This window comes from Primulina eburnea, chromosome 3, assembly GCF_022965805.1.
Source record: "Primulina eburnea isolate SZY01 chromosome 3, ASM2296580v1, whole genome shotgun sequence".
Taxonomy (NCBI): domain Eukaryota; kingdom Viridiplantae; phylum Streptophyta; class Magnoliopsida; order Lamiales; family Gesneriaceae; genus Primulina; species Primulina eburnea.
In genome coordinates this window covers 15,054,126-15,075,184 of record NC_133103.1, presented here as the reverse complement: position 1 = coordinate 15,075,184, position 21,059 = coordinate 15,054,126, and the positions used below count along the sequence as shown (strand labels likewise).

General features: G+C 35.4%; 2 protein-coding genes across 5 annotated transcripts; both read right to left on the bottom strand.

Moving 5' to 3' along the window:
* Positions 1-3,939: 3,939 nt before the first annotated feature.
* On the bottom strand, positions 3,940-7,980 carry LOC140826862 (FACT complex subunit SPT16). Of its 2 annotated transcripts, none has more exons than XM_073189382.1 (2): positions 7,839-7,980; positions 3,940-7,478 (listed from the first exon to the last, which is right to left on the bottom strand). In XM_073189382.1, the coding sequence occupies exon 2, from the start codon at positions 7,338-7,340 to the stop codon at positions 4,134-4,136; it is 3,207 nt and encodes a 1,068-aa protein (XP_073045483.1). In that variant the 5' UTR covers positions 7,341-7,478; positions 7,839-7,980; the 3' UTR covers positions 3,940-4,133. The 2 variants fall into 2 exon arrangements, with proteins under 2 accessions (XP_073045483.1, XP_073045484.1); XM_073189383.1 differs by having other exon boundaries at positions 7,745-7,957.
* Positions 7,981-11,711: 3,731 nt separating this feature from the next.
* Positions 11,712-18,168, bottom strand: LOC140826863 (kinesin-like protein KIN-1). 3 transcript variants are annotated; one of them, XM_073189385.1, is made up of 16 exons: positions 18,050-18,168; positions 17,737-17,885; positions 16,386-16,488; positions 16,226-16,269; positions 14,989-15,018; positions 14,794-14,916; positions 14,675-14,700; positions 14,475-14,556; positions 13,845-13,886; positions 13,735-13,768; positions 13,516-13,591; positions 13,233-13,446; positions 13,061-13,152; positions 12,750-12,864; positions 12,490-12,669; positions 11,712-12,041 (listed from the first exon to the last, which is right to left on the bottom strand). In XM_073189385.1, exons 2-16 carry the CDS (start codon positions 17,860-17,862, stop codon positions 11,931-11,933), a joined length of 1,398 nt encoding a protein of 465 aa, XP_073045486.1. In that variant the 5' UTR covers positions 17,863-17,885; positions 18,050-18,168; the 3' UTR covers positions 11,712-11,930. The 3 variants fall into 3 exon arrangements, with proteins under 3 accessions (XP_073045486.1, XP_073045485.1, XP_073045487.1); XM_073189384.1 differs by having other exon boundaries at positions 17,737-17,904; positions 18,050-18,103; XM_073189386.1 differs by lacking the exons at positions 16,226-16,269; positions 18,050-18,168 and having other exon boundaries at positions 17,737-18,039.
* Between the last annotated feature and the right edge of the window lie 2,891 nt (positions 18,169-21,059).

Sequence of the window (21,059 nt, the reverse complement as noted above, 5' to 3'; positions counted from 1 at the left end):
TGTCAATTGTCAAGTTCACTATATTCATCGATAAATAAAGGAGTCTATTATTCTATTATAGTAGTGATTTACAACATTTGCATATGTTATAAAATCTAATTTTGGAAGTGAAAATTTTAAAAATAATACATTCTTGTTCGTATGCATATATCAAACATAATATGTAGAAATCTTGTATTTTTTTCTCTAATATATTTTTTTTTTGACAGTGACAAAAAAATCATGTCTTAAATCGATTGCGTAGAACGAAAACATCAACATTTGGAGGTTGTAACAATCTTTTACCTACTCTATGTGATTCATGTTTCTTTCTATATAATTAAGAAGAGATATGAGGAATTCAATGGTAGGTGAAATACAACATAGATTTGACTTTTGATATGTGAGTATGCTACGATAAAATTTCGAAATAATTTTAGTAATTCGATAGAAGTTGTGTAATAAATGTTTAAAGTTGTGTTTGGATGGAGGTATTTGAAGCTATGAATTTTAAATCCATCTACTTGGATGATTTATGTTGGATAGATTTTATATCCACGTCACTTGACTTGTGTAAACACAATGGTGATTATGATTAATTGTGATTTGTATGGGATCCTATGTTATGCAATTTATACCCAAAGAGAGTATACGCCCTGCATCGTATTATTAGAAATCGTGTTTTGATTCTCGATAATTCACGATGTTTGTCATATTATTGAGTGTATTAAGTATATAATTGATAGTTAAAGGAGAAAATATGTTTTGATAATGAATGATTGGATTAATATTTGATTTATGTTTGAAAAGTACGTTGAACCGTAATGGAGAAGTGATACATGTTACGGTTTCTAACATATTAATTTGAGTATTAATTCAAATGAGTTTAAACCAACTTCATTAGAAAAGCTAATACATAACACTAAAATTTCTATATTTTGAGTATAGTCCAAATCTATCCGGAATTAGGGACAAAGAGAATTGGCATAACTATCATGTGTGATAATCAAATTGAGTGAGGTCAACGGAAAATGAAATCCAAGACATATATCTCCAATTTTCATGTTGACAATCTTAGCTAATTAGAAGTGTCAAATAGAGTTTCGGACAGAACAATGCGTGCACCCGCACAGTGAAGACACATGCTCGCGCGCCAAACTCGCCAAACACCTTCCGACAGCAACCGTATGCCAAAATTGTGAACCTGCACACCGCCTTAGCTGCACGAGATTTAAGGTCGATAAGCACGTATTGCAAGTAATGATTCTCTTCCATTTTCTCTCCATCTATGAAGAAACACAAGAATTCAAGTTCTATCACCCAAAACCACATCATAACTCAAAACAAAGTATATATTCGTAATACTCGTGTTGAGAGTGTTTTTTTTAGGTAATCTTATCTTGGATTCAGCCCCTTCATTTATTGAATTGATGGAATAACATGTATTTGAATTCAGAATCAATATATACTATAGAATAGCTTACGAGAAATGTTAAATTCTCATTGTTCACTTGTTTCTTCACCTCTCCATTTGACATGAAGAGAATTTCAGCTGCTAATTTGTGGTGATACCTATAGTACACAGCTTACTGCCATGTTATTTTCCTCGGCGGATTGGCATAGACATCAAGGGGTTACCCTCTATGGTCAAAGTAGAATCCACCTTTGATGATCCTATGACTTGACATTAGGAAGTTTTGGTATGAGTTTTCTATGAAAATCGAGATAGCATATTTGAGGTTAGGAACTTAGTTATTGCACATTATTCTCTTTGGATAGGTAAACCGGTCTGAGTAATTCTGCTTTTCTGCAGTGGTTAATAGGAGCAATCAGTGTCTAGTTTAGACAAGATTCATGTGTTCAAGTTCCTTGCGTCCCCACTCTGATTGAGATGTTGCATAAATAAACTTTAAAACATCTTGTAAGGACATGCAAAAGCTAGATTAGAGGACAACTTAAAAGTGGACATGTTGATGAGCACCTAGTCACTTGCAGTGAGAACACAGCCACCATTCTTCCACAAAAATAATTTCGAACAAACTATCCCATCCTTACAAACAATCCCAACTCAGATAAAATAATCTAGTTTAGAACTTGCCATCAACAAGAGTGTGTTCGACCTATTGGCCTTAGACATTTGAAAACAGTTGATAAGTGATCGAGTGAGAAGAAATGCTTTTCCATTATTCAGTGAATCAATCGCTATAAGGCCAAACTGGCAAGAAGAATCCAAGACTCGTGATCTTTGGTCACGTACGAGCGAACTACGAGACTCTCCAACTCATGCTTTTGTTGAAGCGGCTTGTAGAGAAGTCGCTTTATTTATTTGTTAATTTATTGTTAGTCAAAGCAGATTCACTTGTACCAACAAAATAGATTGAGTGGCTTGGAAATAATCAGTTCAGTTTTGTTGTGTCAAAATAGATCCAGTTCTTCCAAAATCATATTGCATAGCAGGCAGCTATATATGCCAGACTGGTAACTCTATGATATTGTGGTTAATATTCATCTTTCTTGCTAGACTGGGATATCAAACCATACCTTTTGGTCCCTCCAGCTCAAGAATATCATGGAAAGAAAAACTAAACTATTAAATCCTTGTGCTGTTTTATTACAACACCAAAAAATTGTATGTAAAAACTTCCTGAAAATGTTTTACTTGATGCAGCGATTACTACTCCAGATGGTAGGGAACTTAAAAAATAACCACGGACCAGATGCTTTTTCAGGTGCAGAATTTCATCAAATCTGGAAGGTTTGGTGTTGGCTTTTTTATCTATTGCGAAGAGTTTTGTCATGAAGCTATTTTATCTTATAGCAATTATGGAGCACTGATCATTTGAAAAACTCCCAATCTTTATGATCTGTCGAAAAGTTGAGAAATTTGCTGGGTCAATTGTCCTTCCAATTAAAATAATGTCTTCAAATTAGTTTATTATCATTTATGGCAAATGATATCCATATTTCATGTATCTTAAATCCATTACAATTGTTTTCTCGATTTTAGTGTTGAAGAAATTGAAACCACTCCATATCTGATATCCCCAAACAGTCAAAATAGATATAAAACCGAATTTGAAATTCTCTACTTTAAAATGAATTGATCCATTGGTAACCTGAAAAAACTTGTTAATAGAACAGGAATAATGGAGAGTGCCGGTATTAAACTTTGTCCTAAAATCAAGATAATTTTCTCACGCATGAACTCTAACACCGATCATAACTTGAAATAAAACCGAAAGTCTCACTTCTCTTTAGCATATACGCACAAACAGAAAGGCCTAATTACATGATACCAAAACACCAACCTAATCTTGCGGGAGTGCATAAAAAAAGAATCTCGAAAAAAACATTAGAAGTCTCAAGGCAAATATCATCTAAAGATGATGTAGAAACTTATAGCCCTTGAATTAATGATAAATTTGACCGTTTTGAAAACATCCCCTCACAATTTTATAATCAGTGGATAATGCAGTCGTCATAAAACAAGTGAAATGTGTGAAAATCACATTATAGAAGAGCCTTAACTTGACTATTGCAAATTATGATAAAATTAGGAAATTTTACAGCTTACACACAACAGTTGAAGCTGCTAAAAACTTGCAAAATGACGGCATAAACTGCTGTACCTTGAGGCTTAATTTGCTATCTCAATTCCATATAATATATCGAGGAAGCCAAAACTTCCCTTACATATAGAAATGGTGAATTTCCATCATCACTCGAGAAAAATCAGAAAAACAGAACATACAATCCCTAAAAGACGCAGTCGGCCAAATTTCATATGTTACAGGCATCTACGACGTTAAAGGGGCTCTGAAGGTCAGTTACCATCGAGTGACACGTGTCTTGAACCCCCATACAATCAAGACTAGATGCTACTTATCTTAATCACTTACAATCCTTCACCATATTAACAGACCTAATACAAGTGGCAACAGGAAGAAGAAAGTATCCGGCAGTAAAAGTTCCGAGTGACTTAGCCTCGGAATTTTGGAATATAGAGAGAAATAAGTTTGTGGATAGAATCAAAAACAGAGATATGCATGTCCTACTTAATCGATCATTTAAAATACATTCCATAATATCAAACAAATAGCAGAAGGGAAATAAAGCGTTCATTCCCTACAAAAGCAATTGAACTTTATCACTCGTTACCTAAACCTGGCCTTCTTGGGAAGGCTGGCACCTGGTCTTCTTTCCGGCGCACGAGATTTTCCAAAGGCCTTCATTTTCCTTCTTTTTCTTTCCTCCTCGCTGTCTGATTCATTTCCCTTCTCTCTGTCTGCGTTACTAGCTTCCCTTTCCAACTCCTCCCAGGTTTTCCCTTCGTCTTCCTCATCCTCCTCGTTTGAATCATCTTCCTCGTCATCTTCAGACTCCACTAAAGATTCACTATCTTCATCCTCGTCTTCCGACCCAGTGTCAGATTGTACATCTGAAGGTTCATATCCTTGATCTGACTCCTGTGAATTATCAGAATCTGAATCACTAGCCTCCAAGTTCAAAAATTCCCATCCACCATCCTCTATAAACTGTTCTGGGTCATCAGTGATTGTTTTTAGTATCTGCCTCCAGTTAAGATTTAGCCTACTCTCGTAGTACTTAAGATCTGTCGTGTCAAGCCACTCTTTAATGCCATCTAGTGATGATGTAGGGATTGAATCAATACGCATTACATCCCGCTTGAAGTCCTTGAACACAATGGTCATGTCAAAATTCTTTTGACCCAGACCAACCCTCTCCAAATTAACTATCTCAATCTCATTAAGGGTAATAACCACAAACGGAGTCTCTATGAGCTCAACAAGGCACGTAGATGTCGGTACTATGAATGCAGATGATTTATGTGGCACACCGTGAAAACCAAGTTCTCTCAGCGGCTGATCAAACTCCAGATCCAGTGATTTGAATTGAGGTTGTGACCATAGATCATTGACCCTATTGACAAAGTTTTGAAAATCCAAGCTAATTTTGTTCTTTCTATCTCTCTCCCGCTGCTCCTCCTCTATCTCATCAGGGTCATAGGCAGATCTTTTTCCACCTCCAATAGTCTGTACTACATCCATGACTTCAACATAAAACTGAACATCTTTGGTTTTCTTGTTCCCCACCATAATGTGGTTGTGCAGGTGAAAATGCAGGAGGGTAATCATTTCTTTCTCCGCTGGCTGGAAGAATGCGTGTTTGATGTTTCCAAACATGATGTCCACCCGCTCATCTGATCTTGAAGTCGCATAACGAAGTCCATTTGCATGCGCTTCCAGGGTGCCACTAAGCTTTCTTCCCCGACCGCCAAAAACTGGGCGTATCCAAAGGTCGGACAACCTAATTGGCTTAAATTTTGCTCCAGCAAGTTGCAGTTTTTCTTGGGTAACTAAAGTTGCCCGCTCAGCTTTCTCTGATTCACGGGAGGCGACCTGTCTACGGAGAGTTTTAATTAACTGAACAACTTCACTGATATGTCTTGGATCCTTGGAGTGAAATGAAACTTCTTTAACATAAATAGAATCTTGAAACTTCTGCAAGTTTGCATCATGTTGAGAGAAAGGAGCACCGGGTACATTAAACATTATCCGAATATAACATGTTCGACTTGTGTCCTGCTGGCTAGATACACTCTTTACAGTAGCAATGTGGAAAGGCACCATCCTTCCATAAACAGGCAGCAAAATGGCCTCATTTTTCTGATCAATCTGAATCATAAATTCTCTCGGAGGAGGTATATCATTGATGTTCTTGTATGCAATCAGCTCTCCTGAGGGTTTCATAGGACCATGGCTTGTCCCTTCAGTACCACCACCAGCAAGTCTTCTTGCAGTTTCTTCGTTCTTCCGACGAGCCAGAGCTGCTTGATGCTGCCTCCTCAACTCTTCTTTTGACACCTCATGGTTAACTGATCTAAGTGTTGCCTTAGACGAGAATGTCTCAGCACCATTAGATACAGCTTTAACTTTAGGCAGCTCTTCTTCTCCTTCTTCATTGAAAGAGTATGCCACATCTTTCAAAGCTTTAGAACAGGTGAAAGTCAACACTTCCGGAACACGATCACTGACAATAACCGTATCAGCAAGCAACATAGAAAATTTTTGGGTTTTTGGATTCTTCGTCGCTATTTGCAAATTATGAAACCCAAGAGACACATTAAAGACCATGCCTGTCTTCAGCATCCGATCATTTTTGCTATTTAGATTAAGTGCTGACTCACGAAATTCAAGACCTATTCCAGTTCCTGCGGATTTTGTCAAATTGGGAACCATTTCAGGTGCTTCCTTTTCAACTACAGAAAGAGCTGCCAGGTATACATCACCAACTTTACGTCCAGGTTTCAAAGCAGCAATTGCTGCATCGTGAGCCTTTAGGAGGACTTCATAGGCCTTGCTCTGCACGGGATTGGCATCGATTAGAACAGTCCGAGCCACATTTGAGCAATAGCTGTTGTACTGAGATCCTATTGCACATATAATCACACTAGTAGAATCATAAAACAGATTTTCATCATTGCTTGACGCACTAGGTCTGAGATCAAATTCTCCTCCGCTTTCAAAAATTGGTGGGTAGCATATATCAACATTTTCAGCTTTCAGCTTCACCTTTATCCTTGCAGGCTCAAGTATGACCTTTTCAGTGTCATCCATCAAGGAAGAATGGGTTACCTTCTTCTCTTCATCAATTATCTTCTCCAACTTTGGGACCACAAAGGTTTTCATCACTGAGGAAGTCAGGTAAGCAGCCTTTTTCAAGTTCGTAATCTCAGTAGGGTCTTTCACAGCAAACAGATCCGAGAATCCATTTGTAACATCGGTGAGCTGAAAATTTGCACTCTTCAACTTCTCAGCCCACAACTCCAGAAGCCTACCTTCAGGGGCCTCTCTAGCAATGTGCCCAAAAACCGGGACATCAAATCCGTCCATCCTCGACTCTGTTCGAACTGCACGGAATATATTATCCATCAATGTTGTCCCAAAATCATTCTTGGCCTTCGCATGCATTATAACTTCCACACCTACAGCATCTTTTGCAGATTTTTTCACTACTTCAAGTAATGACACCTTCTTCTGGCTGCATAGAAAATGGACATGTTTCTTCATGAACACCATAATAGTGTCTGGAAATTCGTGACCGATCAACCATATATTAAAAGCCGAAGACTTCAGATATCGCAAATCCTCAGATAGAGGGGGAGTTGCTACTGCAAAAACCTCGGAACCACCCCATAGATCACTCTTATTTTCACTCCAATTAGTGTATAACATTTTTAACCGTTTGCTGAAGATTTCCAGATTAATTGTGTAGGCATTGGCCCCACTTCCTGGCGCCTTGATATTATTATCATTCCCTTTAACATTTCGATCAGCCATTTATACCAACTCACATATAAATCTTTACTCCGGTTATAAGGAGCAACTACAAGAAGGATGAATAGCAAGACGAACGGGAGAAACGATAAAATTTATAACATCCCTCCTCTTCCTAATCCCAATATGATACGCATTCACCTGAATATAACTTCTCAGGGTCAGATAAACACCACAAACTTCATAATCTCAAACGGAAATCAGCAACAAAAAAAACTATTTATGAATAACATTAAAATTGAAAAAAAAAAAACAGGGATGCAAATAAAAGGCCGCATTTTTTACGCTTTTGGGACAGTTAGTGCAAACAAACAATTATTCATAACAAATTAAAAAAACGAAAAAAATAAGAAACCTAGTACCACAATCCTCATATTTCAATGTTGAAAGTTTCCACTAATAATAACTTGTGATCCGAAAGATTGCATGATTTAATTCGAGTTTCGTCACATAGTCTGAAGTGGGAAACAAACCAAGAAAGGAGGATGAAAAAATACATACAACATCAAGTCTTCGAGCAGATCGATTATTCGAACGCCAATACCCAAGGCTCAATTGCAAACATAATCAAAGAATCCATGGGTGATTGGATATGGAGGGGGGAAGATTGGGAGAGATTTTAGGGTTTAGGTCGCCGCTTAAATACGATTCAATTACCCCATATGCCCTCGCTGTTGTATCAATTTACAGGAATACACGTGGTGAGTGCTGTGTACTGGATTTTTCCCTAAAATATTATAAAAATAATATATATGGATCAAAATATGACTAAAATGGAAAACTTACATTTAAAAAAACAAAATTATTTTTCGTTATGAATATCGGTAGGATTAACTCATTTCATAGATAAAGATTCGTGAGACCGTCTTACAGTAGACCTACTCATTTAAAAATAATAAATTTGTGTGAACCGGTTCAAACAAAATTACGTTAATTTTTTTATACAGAATTCTATGTCAATAAGAAAATTATACAAATCGAGATCTAAGGCCTCATATCGTAAACATCATTTTCTACCTAATTTTATTTAAAAATTTATAACATTAAGAATTATAACATACTACTAGCAATGACAGTAATTATCAGAATATCAATAATAATGTTACTTAGTCATATTTTGATTTTGGCCCTCGGATTTCACTAGAAATTTATGTTTTCCACGTTAGTCATATTTTGATTAGGTTGTATTATTTCTATAATATTTTATTATAAAAAAATTCCGTTGAGTACTTGAATCATCATCCCTTTCTCTTACCCGTCTAGTCAAAGGATATTAACATAAAATATTATGTTTTACTTTTGTTTGGAAAATTATGTATTTTGTTCGGTATACGACCAAATGGTGTCATAAGAATATGATTATGTTAAAAATTTCAGGTATTTTAGATTCAATATGGTGAGTAAAAATTATCTTTAAGTAATTGTTGATAATAAATGATTTGAGTTGGGCGTGGACCGAGCGGAACCATTGATGAGAGGGCATTGGTTGAATCCTGCATAAATGAACAAACGTTAGAGAATATCGGAAGTGTTTCTGGTATTGTTTTTTCGATGTTTAAGTTAGTTCGGATAACAAATTTAAAAATGCAAGTGTAGTAGTACTTGTATAGGTAATAAATAAATGAATGTAACACTGATAAGTACTTAAATGAATTTAAAAATTCAAAAAAAATATATAGAATAGTAGTTTACTGAGAAATAGTAATCAATAGAAAATTTTTATAATAATATGTAGTTTATTATATTTTATGAGTTTGAGATTTTTATTTTTTATCATAAATTTCTACTTTTAACATTTTTTATCTATTTTTTAGTTTTCAATTTACACTGTCATCCCAAAAGTAATCATTCTGGGACGCTATTGTTTTGTTGGCTTTTTTTTAAAAATATAATAAATTTAAAAAGTTTTTATAAAAATATTGTAATTTGAAAACGTTTATAAAACTATGGCAATCCGTGGGAATCTGCTCCGGATTCTACAGCGACGGTTTACAGCCGTCGCAATTAGCGACGGTTTTTTAATCCGTCGCACACAGCGACGGATTAAAACCCGTCGCTCATTGCGACGGTTTAATAATCCGTCGATATTGGCGACGATTATTAACCGTCGCTGTTTCTCTGCCCCTTTCCTTTTTATTTTTTTTTATTTTGTTTTAAATAAGTCTGAATCCGGTGCAGTGAAATGCGGATTGTACTAGTTTTATAAACACTTTCATTTTACAACATTTTTATAATGTTTTATTTAATTTATAATATTTTTGAAAGTTTCGTTTCCACAGTGTATGAAAAAAATACGGTTAAGTGTTACGTGTATCAGATTGTAGGTGTTGTAACACTCACGACAACATGCAGCGGAAATTTTAGTTTAACACATTAACACATAACTTAATTGAAAAACAATATGCGAGACAAGATGTAAATTATGCACAAGTACCAAGTACTTGTGCGATGCCTCAGGGCAAAACAATTCACTAGAAAAACTTGTAAGTTTACAAAAACCGATACTAGTGAAAGACTAAAACAACTCCCTCATATAGGCGAGTGACAAATTGCATCCTATACTTCTAACAAACCGTATAACCAAAAACTCAAAGGATGCATCAACTGAGAAGTGAAAAATCTTCAGAAATCAGCACACTAATCAAAACAGTGATTAGGTGTTGTCTTCAAATGTTGTCAGCACTTCACAGCGACACAATAACGATGGCACGAGATATCTTTGAACTCAGAAATTCTTCCTAGCAGCTTCGTCTCTCGCACACCGAAAATATTAAATCTCATCTCTATATATATCATCTCTTCGCAAACCCTATTAAGCATAGAAAAAGAGTTTATTAGGAAACAAACTCTTTTAAACAAGGATATCACATCTTAGAGATATTTTCACTTCTAAAAGATATCATGTATCATATCAATCCTAGATTTATATCATATATTAAATCTTATATCTAGAAAGGCAAAATACTAGAGATATTTAAATAAGGAAAGAATATCAAGGAATAAATTCCTTTCAATTTTTAAAAAAGCCGACAAATACTGCATGATATTACTGTAAATAATAATATTGACGGCGTGCGATTAATGTACTCCGTTAATGTCTAGACACAATTTTTTTAAAATTTTTTACTACTAACAGCAGCGCATATAAACATGCACACTTTTAGTAATACTATTAACGATGTGTTTTTATTGTGCGCTGCGAAAATTGCATATGTTATTTTAACAGCACACATAAATACATTCTGCGGATATTACTATGGAATTTACTGTGCTGTTAAAATTACATATGCAATTTTCGCAGCGCACAATAAAAACACGTCGTTAATAGTATTACTAAAAGTGTGCATGTTTATATGCGCTGTCGTTAGTAGTAAAAAATTTAAAAAAAATTGTGTCTAGACATTAACGGAGTACATTAATCGCACGCCGTCAATATTATTATTTACAGTAATATCATGCAATATTCTGTCGGCTTTTTTAAAAATATTATAAATTAAATAAATCATTATAAAAATGTTGTAAAATGAAAGTGTTTATAAAACTAGTACAATCTGCATTTCATTGCACCGGATTCAGACTTATTTAAAACAAAATAAAAAAAAATAAAAAGGAAATGGGGCAGAGAAACCAATAGCGACGGATTATTAAACCGTCGCTATGGGCGACGGGTTTTAAGCCGTCGTAAACATTAAAAAACCGTCGCTAATTGCGACGGCTGTAAACCGTCGCTGTAGAATCCGGAGCAGATTCCCACGGATTGCCATAGTTTTATAAACGTTTTCAAATTACAATATTTTTATAAAAACTTTTTAAATTTATTATATTTTTAAAAAAAAGCCTTGTTTTGTTCATTACTATTTATTAAGAGAAGCCTAGAGAATATTTGACAAGGATGATGAAATCTTTTTTGTTTTACCAATATAAAATTTTATAAATAAGTCTCTGAATTTACAAAGAAGAATATAATTAAGTAGATAAAATTTTATAAAAATGTGTAGTTTAATATATTTTGTGAGTTTGAAATTTATACTTTTTACCGCAATTTTTTATTTTTAACATTCATGATATTTTTTTTTATCTATTTTTTATTTGTCAATTTACACGTCATCCCAAAAGTCATCATTCTAGGACGCTAGTGTATTGTTCATTATCATTTATTAAGAGAAGTCTAGGGAAAATATTTGACAAGTACGATGAAATCTTTTTTGTTTTACTAATATAAACTTTATGTTAAATACATTATTTTCCATATGCAAAAATAGTAGGAATATAGAAAACTTTAAAAATTATTTCGTGTATTTCGCTTTTTCAATTAAATAAATACTTTATATATAAAAAATTCAAAATTTTAAAACAGATCAAACCAATCCCATCAGCTCTTAGTCTGGTTTTCGGCGGGAGGGTCTAATGTTTCCAAATAGTTCGTGCGTATTAAAAATGTGTGCCTGCCACTCCGACACCTCCAAAAAAATCTCAACTCGGAGCGTTGTTACGATAATTGAATAGCAATAACAAATTTCAGATTAGTATATTTGATGCTTCGTACAGTATTTTGAGTATTAATGTCCTCGAAGCTTCGTGTCTCACATCTTTCTATGTATTCCATCTACAAATCCTCCACAGGAATGGTGATGATTGAGTAGTTGTGATCTGGTTTTTGAGAGCCTTGTTCTCCTTCTCCAAAGCCTCCTTGTCGTTCTTGAGCTGTGACCAATTTCATAGAGTTGATCCCAAGCCGATAAAAGGGTACGTAAAAGAACAATTCAAAGAAAAATCTAGTGAATCCTGGAATGCAAGTAAATAGCGCAAACAAATGCACTCGTGTTTTCGTTCACGCCATCTCGACTAGCAGCAAATGCTTGTCAAAAGCATTGTGACTGGTAAGAGTAGATGGTCTTGCTTTTCTTCTTCTTCTTGTTTTTTTAAACCTAGTGCTCGAAGCTTATGTTTGGTAATAGGTAGATTTGAATTTTGAGACACATGTAAGCACCATAACTTTGCATGGTGTCTCCAGGATTTCGACTTACAACAGAAATGAAAAGTAAATTACATGTGTAATTTTTCTGAAAATAAAGTCTCGCCCTCCACGGCCAACTTGCTGAGTCTGTCCCTGGTATAGAGGAAAGTAAAATTGCAAGACTTGAATCATTACCTCTTCTACTTTGGTAGCAAGTAATACGACAGCTTCTTGTAATGATGAAATAGTGGTTGATATAACATCTTCATAAGCTGCTTCAGTTTTTTCCGTCGACTTGGGGTCGAAGAAAATTCCTTCCAAAATGAATAGCTGCTCAAGCAGTTGGACATCTTCGATCTTCATTCTCTGTTTCATCTATATTTAGGACACAAAATTGTTTAGATACAGAGAGACGCAAATCATTTACTGGTCAAAATTTGGAATACGAGGGTAACCTTTTCCAAAATCTTCTCACATGACTCATCTTTGATCAATGAGACTGATTCAGTACTGTTGGTGTCTTCATCTCCTTTGAAATTTACTAGTGCTGATGCCTTTATATGCCTTGCTCTGTTCAAAGATTGAAGAAATCAACTCTACCAGCACAGTTTCGGTAAAAATAACTAAATAAGCATACAAAAAAGTTTGATTCTAGATGTCCTCTTCCTGTTCCATCACACCTAAATGTATAGAACTCGAGATTGGAACATTATTCGGGAGAGGAGAGCCTTGGTCGTCATAGCCGACCAAAAGTAGATTTGCATACCTTGAACCAAATCGAAGAGTGGATAAGGTCTCTGATGCATTTGATGGGCTTGGTGAGCAGCAGCAGAGCAATGTAGTATGGGAGTCTCCTCCCTGTGAAGTGCAAGGTAATTTCATCTTTATGAACGGTTAAACAGGTGACAATCAGACGGGGTTCGTGGAAAGAGACTAACAATAGCATCCTGCAAAATCCGTGTAAGCTTAGAGTCACGATAGGGGATATGATTCCCCCTTACTGTTGAAGCACAAGTTAAAGCATTTATCACGTTTCCAAGTGCTGACAGTGATTTGTTGATAGTTTTTGCTTCTTCAAGAACTCTGCCTCCAGCTCCAGTCTTCTCTGCTTTCTCAGATCCCGCTAAGTCTACAAGGATTAACTTTCCAGACCTGTCCCAGTTTCCATGCACATAAAGAGCTAATTCCAATAATTTAAAAATTTTGAAGTTGAGAATATACCTTCTCTCCTTCTCTAGTTCCAGCTGGATTGAAAATATGTATATGCAGTGACTTCTACTGCTGACTACATTCATTTCTGCGGAGGTTAAATTTTACATGATTCCCAAAACATAGCGACGAATTCAAATATTCGATAGAAAGGTGCTAGCCTGCTCCTTGGGCAATTTGGAAAGGAAAGTAATGTATTTAAGTTGAAAAAAAAAAAGATAAAAAGAGTACGGGTGTCTCCAACGGCTCTGTTTGCTATTCCACTCTGCATAAAGAAGAACCATTTAAGTTATAGAACACAAAGAATGAACGGCAAGGAACGTAAGGAACTTATATCTTACTGAAAGACAATGTAATGCCTCAGCAGAATCTGATACCGGGATCTGGAAAACAAAATCAAAGCTTGTAAAAGCTAGACTGCATGATCAGAGTCAATTTTAAAGGGGGCCATTGCAGGAATGAGAAAATTATGTGAAGAAAGTTGATGAAATTTAATATAGTAACTACATATTCAATACTGAAGGGCAGGGGAATATAATCCGTCCTCATGACTCATCCAGGTGCCATGCAATAACATTCTTTGTCGCTCAATCTGATACAGTTTAATTTTCTTCATGCATATAACCTATCTGAATACCAGATAAACTTCTATGTATATATCGCCAGCTACTTGATCCGACAGATAGAGTTCATCCAGAACTTTCCTATTATTCACGCATTTCCAAATGGAAAATAGCTGTCATCAAGAGTTGGTGTGAAAAAAACTGTGATCCCAGGCAAGAAAAACGCAGCAAAAAGGAAATTCCAATCCCAGGCCAAAACCAAACGAACCAGTTTCTCTTATGGACTCTCCTTCAGCAGAGGCTGACAACACTCTGTCATTGTCGATACATGTACATATGTATCTTTATCTATATCAGGATGACGTCTCAAGCAGAAGTATTCGGGTTAGGAGGGTGGAAGGATCTCACCTCTGTCACTCCAGACACAAATATTCCTTGCTCCCTACTCTCCTTAATCTGCAAATTGTCCTTGGACAGATTAAAAAGGTCCCTGAGGAGCAAAAAGCACCCATTAACACAGAATATGTGCCAATTTTCCAATATAATATCAACGTCCAACTTTGAGACGGAAGATCAGGCAACTGCTGATACTTTCAGGTGGTGCAGACCTTACTCTCTCCATGTATATTTCTACCTGAAAAACATCAGGAGAAGAGTGTCCCTTTGAGAGCTAAAAATTAATAATGTAAAATGCTAAGGAGAGTTTATCCTCTTAAGGCCCTTATACCATTGACAGTTTAATCATGTACTTGGACATGTCATTTGAATGTTTAATTATGTCAAAAATGCCATCCACCACTCTTGGCAGCAAGCCTTTCTCTTTTTCCTCACAATCTATTAATTTTGGTCCCTGAAACAAAAAAGACTGAATAAGATCTTTGTCAAAGAATATTGAGTGCATATTTCATTGCAATTACATTACCTCCATGGTGTAAGTCTTTCCTGCTCCTGTCTGGTTAAAGATGCAAACGAAACGGTTCATACTTGGGTATAATAACTTTGAGAATTTAGTAACAGGTAAAAAATGAAGAAAAAGATTTAAATGGTATGTTATCCGTCTTGACAGTTGATCCAGAAGGGGTAATGGAGTCACAAGACAAAGACGAGGAAGGCAACTTATTTTGTGAATTTTGGTTAACATAAAACTGGAATTTTCATTGAGTATTATGATATCCAACCAAAGGAAGAACAGAGAGACAGAGAGGCCAGGCCAGAAACAGTAGACAAATATACTCTCAATTTTTTTTTTCCAGCAACTATGTATCAACCAGAACTTGCGAGTTAGAACTTCTCTGTGCACTTTGTGGTTGCTGATTAAGGGTACTCATGTACAATCATCAAAATTCCATCAACAACAATCTTGCAAAACTTTTGAATTTTCAAATTAAAAGCAATAGTTAAGCCGAAATATAAAGCTACATCTTGCAACTATGCCCTGTAGATTACCACAGGCTTTATCCAATGGGTGAGCAAAAATAACTCAAATATGCTAAAAATAGAGCTACATTCAGAAATAGATTTATATGCAACAGCGCAGCAAAGAATCATAAACAAGCCACCAAATAATTCTGAATTATTTGACATAAAAAAAGATGAAATAGTTGAACATGGTATACAGGCATTCGGTATTTCTCATTAAGCACCAAAACATATAATGGATTCTGAACATTAACAAGCACAAAGGGTCAATAGTTCAATATCTTTTCATATATATGTTTACACAAACAATAAAAATCAAATTGTGTCATATATCCAACATTGATTCCACGACAAAATGTGGGGTAGCTAACAAGCTTGAGGGTTCTCCTGTCTAAAAAGTAAAAACCTAGCTTTTTGAGTTTGGCTGTTCCTCTTGGACTTATCACCTGACCATTTTAGTCCCATCGGAGGCCAAATAGGGGCAAATACGGGAAAGGCCTATGATCAAGTCAGCATCAAAAGTGTGGCTCATGTTCACATTACAGGTCGGATGAAGGTGCATGCACCAAATAGTAATGAGTAAATAAAAGTTGTTCCAATGAGCTGCCGTGAAAGTGAGCTTCTCAGGAGGTGAGCAATGACGATAGATACATAACATTTAAAGCTCTCATCTTTTAGCTTATGGCCTAATATTTGACACACTGATTGATGTAATTTCATAATCAAACAAAGAATTTCACCTGTCCATATGTAATGATGGCACCATTCACACCATTAACAATACCTACAATTTTTTGACTGTTAAAATATGAAGTTAAATTTGAACCATTATCTAGATTAAACACAAAAATAAACAAATTAAAAGTATCAGAGAAAATGGAAGACAGAACAGTTTTTCACCCTTGACAATGGGTAAAGCGATGAATTCATATATGTCGGCCTGCTCTGATCCTTGATAGAACGCTTTATCAAAACAAAACTCCACTTCCTCTTGCTTCTCATCCTGTCATGGGACAAATTCAAGCAAGCTTATTTCCCTAATTATCCATCTCTTGCTTCCGTACCCTCTTTTTAAATCAATTATATGCTCTATTCATATACAGATGAACTCATGCTTATCAAATACAAAGACACCAGTTAAGTTATAACCTCCAAAGAAACAATAAAAATACTTTTAACCTCAGCATAGATAAATTCACATTAATTCAAGCTCAAACTCATAATAAATTTTTGAACCATGTTCATTTGTTTATAATAATTGTGAAAAAAAAAGTATATTAACGTGACAACATCAAGATCCAACTTGTCTATGAATCTTTTACACGAAAATGAAATCAAATCTAAACTCCATGTGACAGACAACTACCAAAATTATCTGGTTGTATGCACCCCTTAAATCCACGAAATCCACAAATGAAGTTTCAAGAAAATTGTAGAAACTTATGAGGGTTTTGGGAGATATTATTTCATCACAAAATTAGAATAGGGATCTAACTTGCGATATTTTACAGAAAAAAGGCAGTCCCTTTCAACTTCTGTATTTGAACTATTTCATATCAATTTCGGAACATTTATTAGAATTTGGATTATTAATGTTTTATCTGTTTGTAGTTTCTAGGCTCAACTCAACGTTGTTGACGTCATTTAAGATCACCCAGTCATACATATTTGACCCCATTTCACTGGATCACATCCTCGAATTTCTCATCTCTCATCATCCATTTCATACATACAATTAATGAGGTGCACGGTCAAGCGAAAGAAATAGAGAGAGAAGTGTCGTATCAACTCAGCACAAACCTATACGACACTATAATTTGCTGTATACCCAAAACTGACCTGTCCCACCATCACACCAGCTCAAGCATCTCTAATTCATTCATAAGGAAATATGAAGAAAAACTTGCTCTACTCTCTCGAGTGTGCATCAAGCTCATGACACCAGAAAGTAAAGTGACAAGTCGGTCAGCCTATTGGGACTAAAACACAAGTCCAATACCGTTTTAGGTATTGCATGGTCCCTCATGCCGATCCATTTCATTTCGGCAAATTACCTAGTCATGCACCCACTAACAACGTAACCCCACAGTAACCAATACACATGATTAGAGATCCAGTCAAACACAACATTAATTGGAAAAAAAAAAAAAACCAAAATAACCAATCTTATACCCTGAATAAACTACGTAAAGATGCAGAATCGCATTATACAAAGTAACACTGAGATAGAGTGATAAATGCGATCTTCTACCTTGATTATAAAGGATTCAGAATCAACACCGGTAATGCAGACGGCATCACCATGATCGGACCTTTCTTTCTCATTCAGAGGTCTGAACAGAGCGCAAACTCTTATGTTCCTCATCCTTTTCAGCATGCAAACTTGTACAAAAACCTGCCCTGGATTAATCGGAAAAAGCTAAAAAAACAGCCTCATTCACAAATTTTCTACCGAATTTCATTCAATAGACGAATCAGTCGCACGAGATTAAAGCAAATCAAATGTGTGTATAACATGAATGCCCCCAATGCTGTGGGTGTTAGTTTAGAGAGAGAGAGAAGACCTGGCTGAAAAGCGCGCGGAGGAAATTCCCTCGGAAAACCAAGGAGAAATCATGAATAAAATGACTTTATTACCCTTCCAGAGGGTAAAAATAAGTGAAACTGGGATATAATCTCCCTGGGCAAATAAAAATAAAATAAAAAATGATCTTTTGTAACTAAATTGTAGACTATGTACAATATATAGTTGTATCTAGTAATACGGAAATAAATTGTTTGAACAACAAAACATGTATTTTATAGCTATCCAAATGTGGTTGACACATGTCTTTGCGTTAGAACGTGTCGCAAAAATCAATCATAAAAGTCATATACGAGCAATCCACAAACTCTGTCTCAATTAGGTTTACACACAGGCTGAGCAAATAATAAGGTATTCAAATTTTTCCACATGTACGCATTATTTTTCAATGACAAAAGTAATACAATATGAAACATCCGGACATAAAATAAAAACATGATATATTGGCCTATGGAACATGAGATTCGTGAGGTCAGAATAACTGATATGCTTGGTCATATATGGTTCTATGCCTATAGATCAAGCCTAGAAATATAAATGCGATGTACCATATCATCCATAAGAATGCCATGTTAGATTGAATATCTCACGAGCCCTTGGATAACAGAGATTCATTTTAACTTGTAATATCTCGAATAGTTGGATCAGGCTTTGTTGAATACACAATGGAGAATTCAAATATATTTTTGCTTTGTTGAAAAATGAAAGGAACGTGTTCTATAGTAATAAAGGAGCTTTACAAATAGAGCTTTCTCTTCTCATTGTAATATATCATTTTATCGAGTTCTCTCTCATCTTATAGTATTTGAATGCTTAGTTCTATAATATTTGTAAGGTGTTTATTCTCCAATATTAAGAGAGTGTCTGTTCTCTTTGGAACACAGTGAGTGATTGTACACCATAAAATATTATAGTGAAATTCTTTTCATCTTGTCCATGGTTTTACCTTAATAATTTTTAGAGGTTTTTCACGTAAATCTCGGTGTCCAGTTTTGTACTTTATTTTCATCTTTATATATCAAATTATCGCACGTGGGACCAACAAATGGTATCATAGCCTTGATTTAAAATTCTGAATATGCTCTGTGGTTACAGCCTAGGCCGATCTTCCACATCAAAAAAGTTTTTAAAATATTTTTTTATGAAGGCGGGATTATTTTGTCCAGTCTACTAAATTGTTGTAAACATAATGACGGACATGTACTAGATAATAAAGTTCAATTGAAGCAATTTTATGCTATGAAAAATAAAGCTATAAACAGTTCCAAAAAAAAAAACATTGTTTGGCGGCTATTGGAGATATACCGTTGGAAATGACAGACGATGGAAAGTGGAATGAGATGAATGACAATGTTGTTGCAAATTTACACTTGGCTATAGCAGACGACGTACTGTCAATTATCTCTGAGATAAAGACAGCTAAAGTTATCTGAGATACTCTGACAAAGATGTACGAGGTCAAGTTACTACACAACAAGATTTTTATAAAAAGAAAGTTTTATACTCTTCGGATGTTGGAATCCTCATCAATGACCGAACATATCAACACATTAAATACTCTTTTTGTCCAACTCACTTTTATGGGACATAAAATAGAGAAAAATGAACATACAGACCTTCTACTTCAAAATCTACCATTTTCATATGATCAATTTATCATCAACTTAACCAAAAATATTCTTATGGGATTTCTAAAAATTCGACGATGTCTTAACAGCGGTTCTCAGATAAGATAGCCAGCGCAAAAAAAAGGAAGATACAGTTGGTAACTTCGATGCAGGCAGAGGCTTTACCCATGATAAGAAGAAAATTTATGGACCATGACTCTAGTGGAAGCCAAAAACGAGGTAGATAAAATTCGTTAAGTAAGAAGAAAAATATTTATTGCATTCAATGTGGCGGTAAATGGTACTTCGAGAAAGAGTATACGAGTATCGAGAAGAGTTCTCAAGTAACTGTGGTCAGTATTTCAGGCGGTGATGAAATATTATTCAGCGAAACAGCAATAGTTGCAGAAGGCAGACATAAATTTTGTGACACATGGATTATGGATTTAGAAGTGACGTGACATATGACGTCTCAGAGAGAATGGTTTGATCATTATGAACCAATATCAGGAGGATCTATATTCATGAGAAATGATCATACCTTGGAAATCGCTGGAGTCGGTACTGTCAAAATAAAATGTTTGATTACACCATCCGCACTATACAGAAAGTACGACATATGAAGGGACCGATGAAAAATATTTTGTCCTTAGGGCAATTGGATGATATCGAGTGCAAAACTCGTATCGAGAAAAGGATCATGAAAATTGTTGGTACAAGAGATTTGATTCCTATATTATGAGCCTTGGATACAACAGACTGAGTACATACTTTTGTACGTATTTCGAGAGGTTTGGTGATAATTATACCATTTTGCTGTTGTATATAGACGACATGTTGATAGCAGCCCCCACCAAAGATCAAGTCCAAGGATTGAAGGCACGGTTGCTCATGGAATTTGATATGAAGGACTTGGGACCAACGAACAAGATTATAGGGATGCAAATTTACTGAAATAAAAGTAACAAAAAGATTTAGCTTTTTCAGAAAAATTATTTGAAGAAATTCTTGCAACGCTTCAATATGCAAGATAGTAAGCCAATTTCGACCCTCTTCCTGTTAACTTCAAGTTATCATCCGAGATGTGTCTTAGTAGTGAAGCATAGAGGATGGAGATGTTTCGAGGACCATATGCATCAGCAGCGAGAAGTTTGATGTTCGCTATGATTTGTACAAGACTAGACATTGCTCAAGCAGTGAGAGCTGTTAGTCGGTATATGGTGAATCCTGGACGAGAGCATTGGAGCACTGTCAATAGGATCCTTAAATACATTAAAGGTACCTCAAATGCTGCTGCATAAGCATTATATTATGGAGGATTAGATTTTACACTCATGGATATGTCGATTCAAATTATGCAGGTGATCCTGATAAGAGAAAATC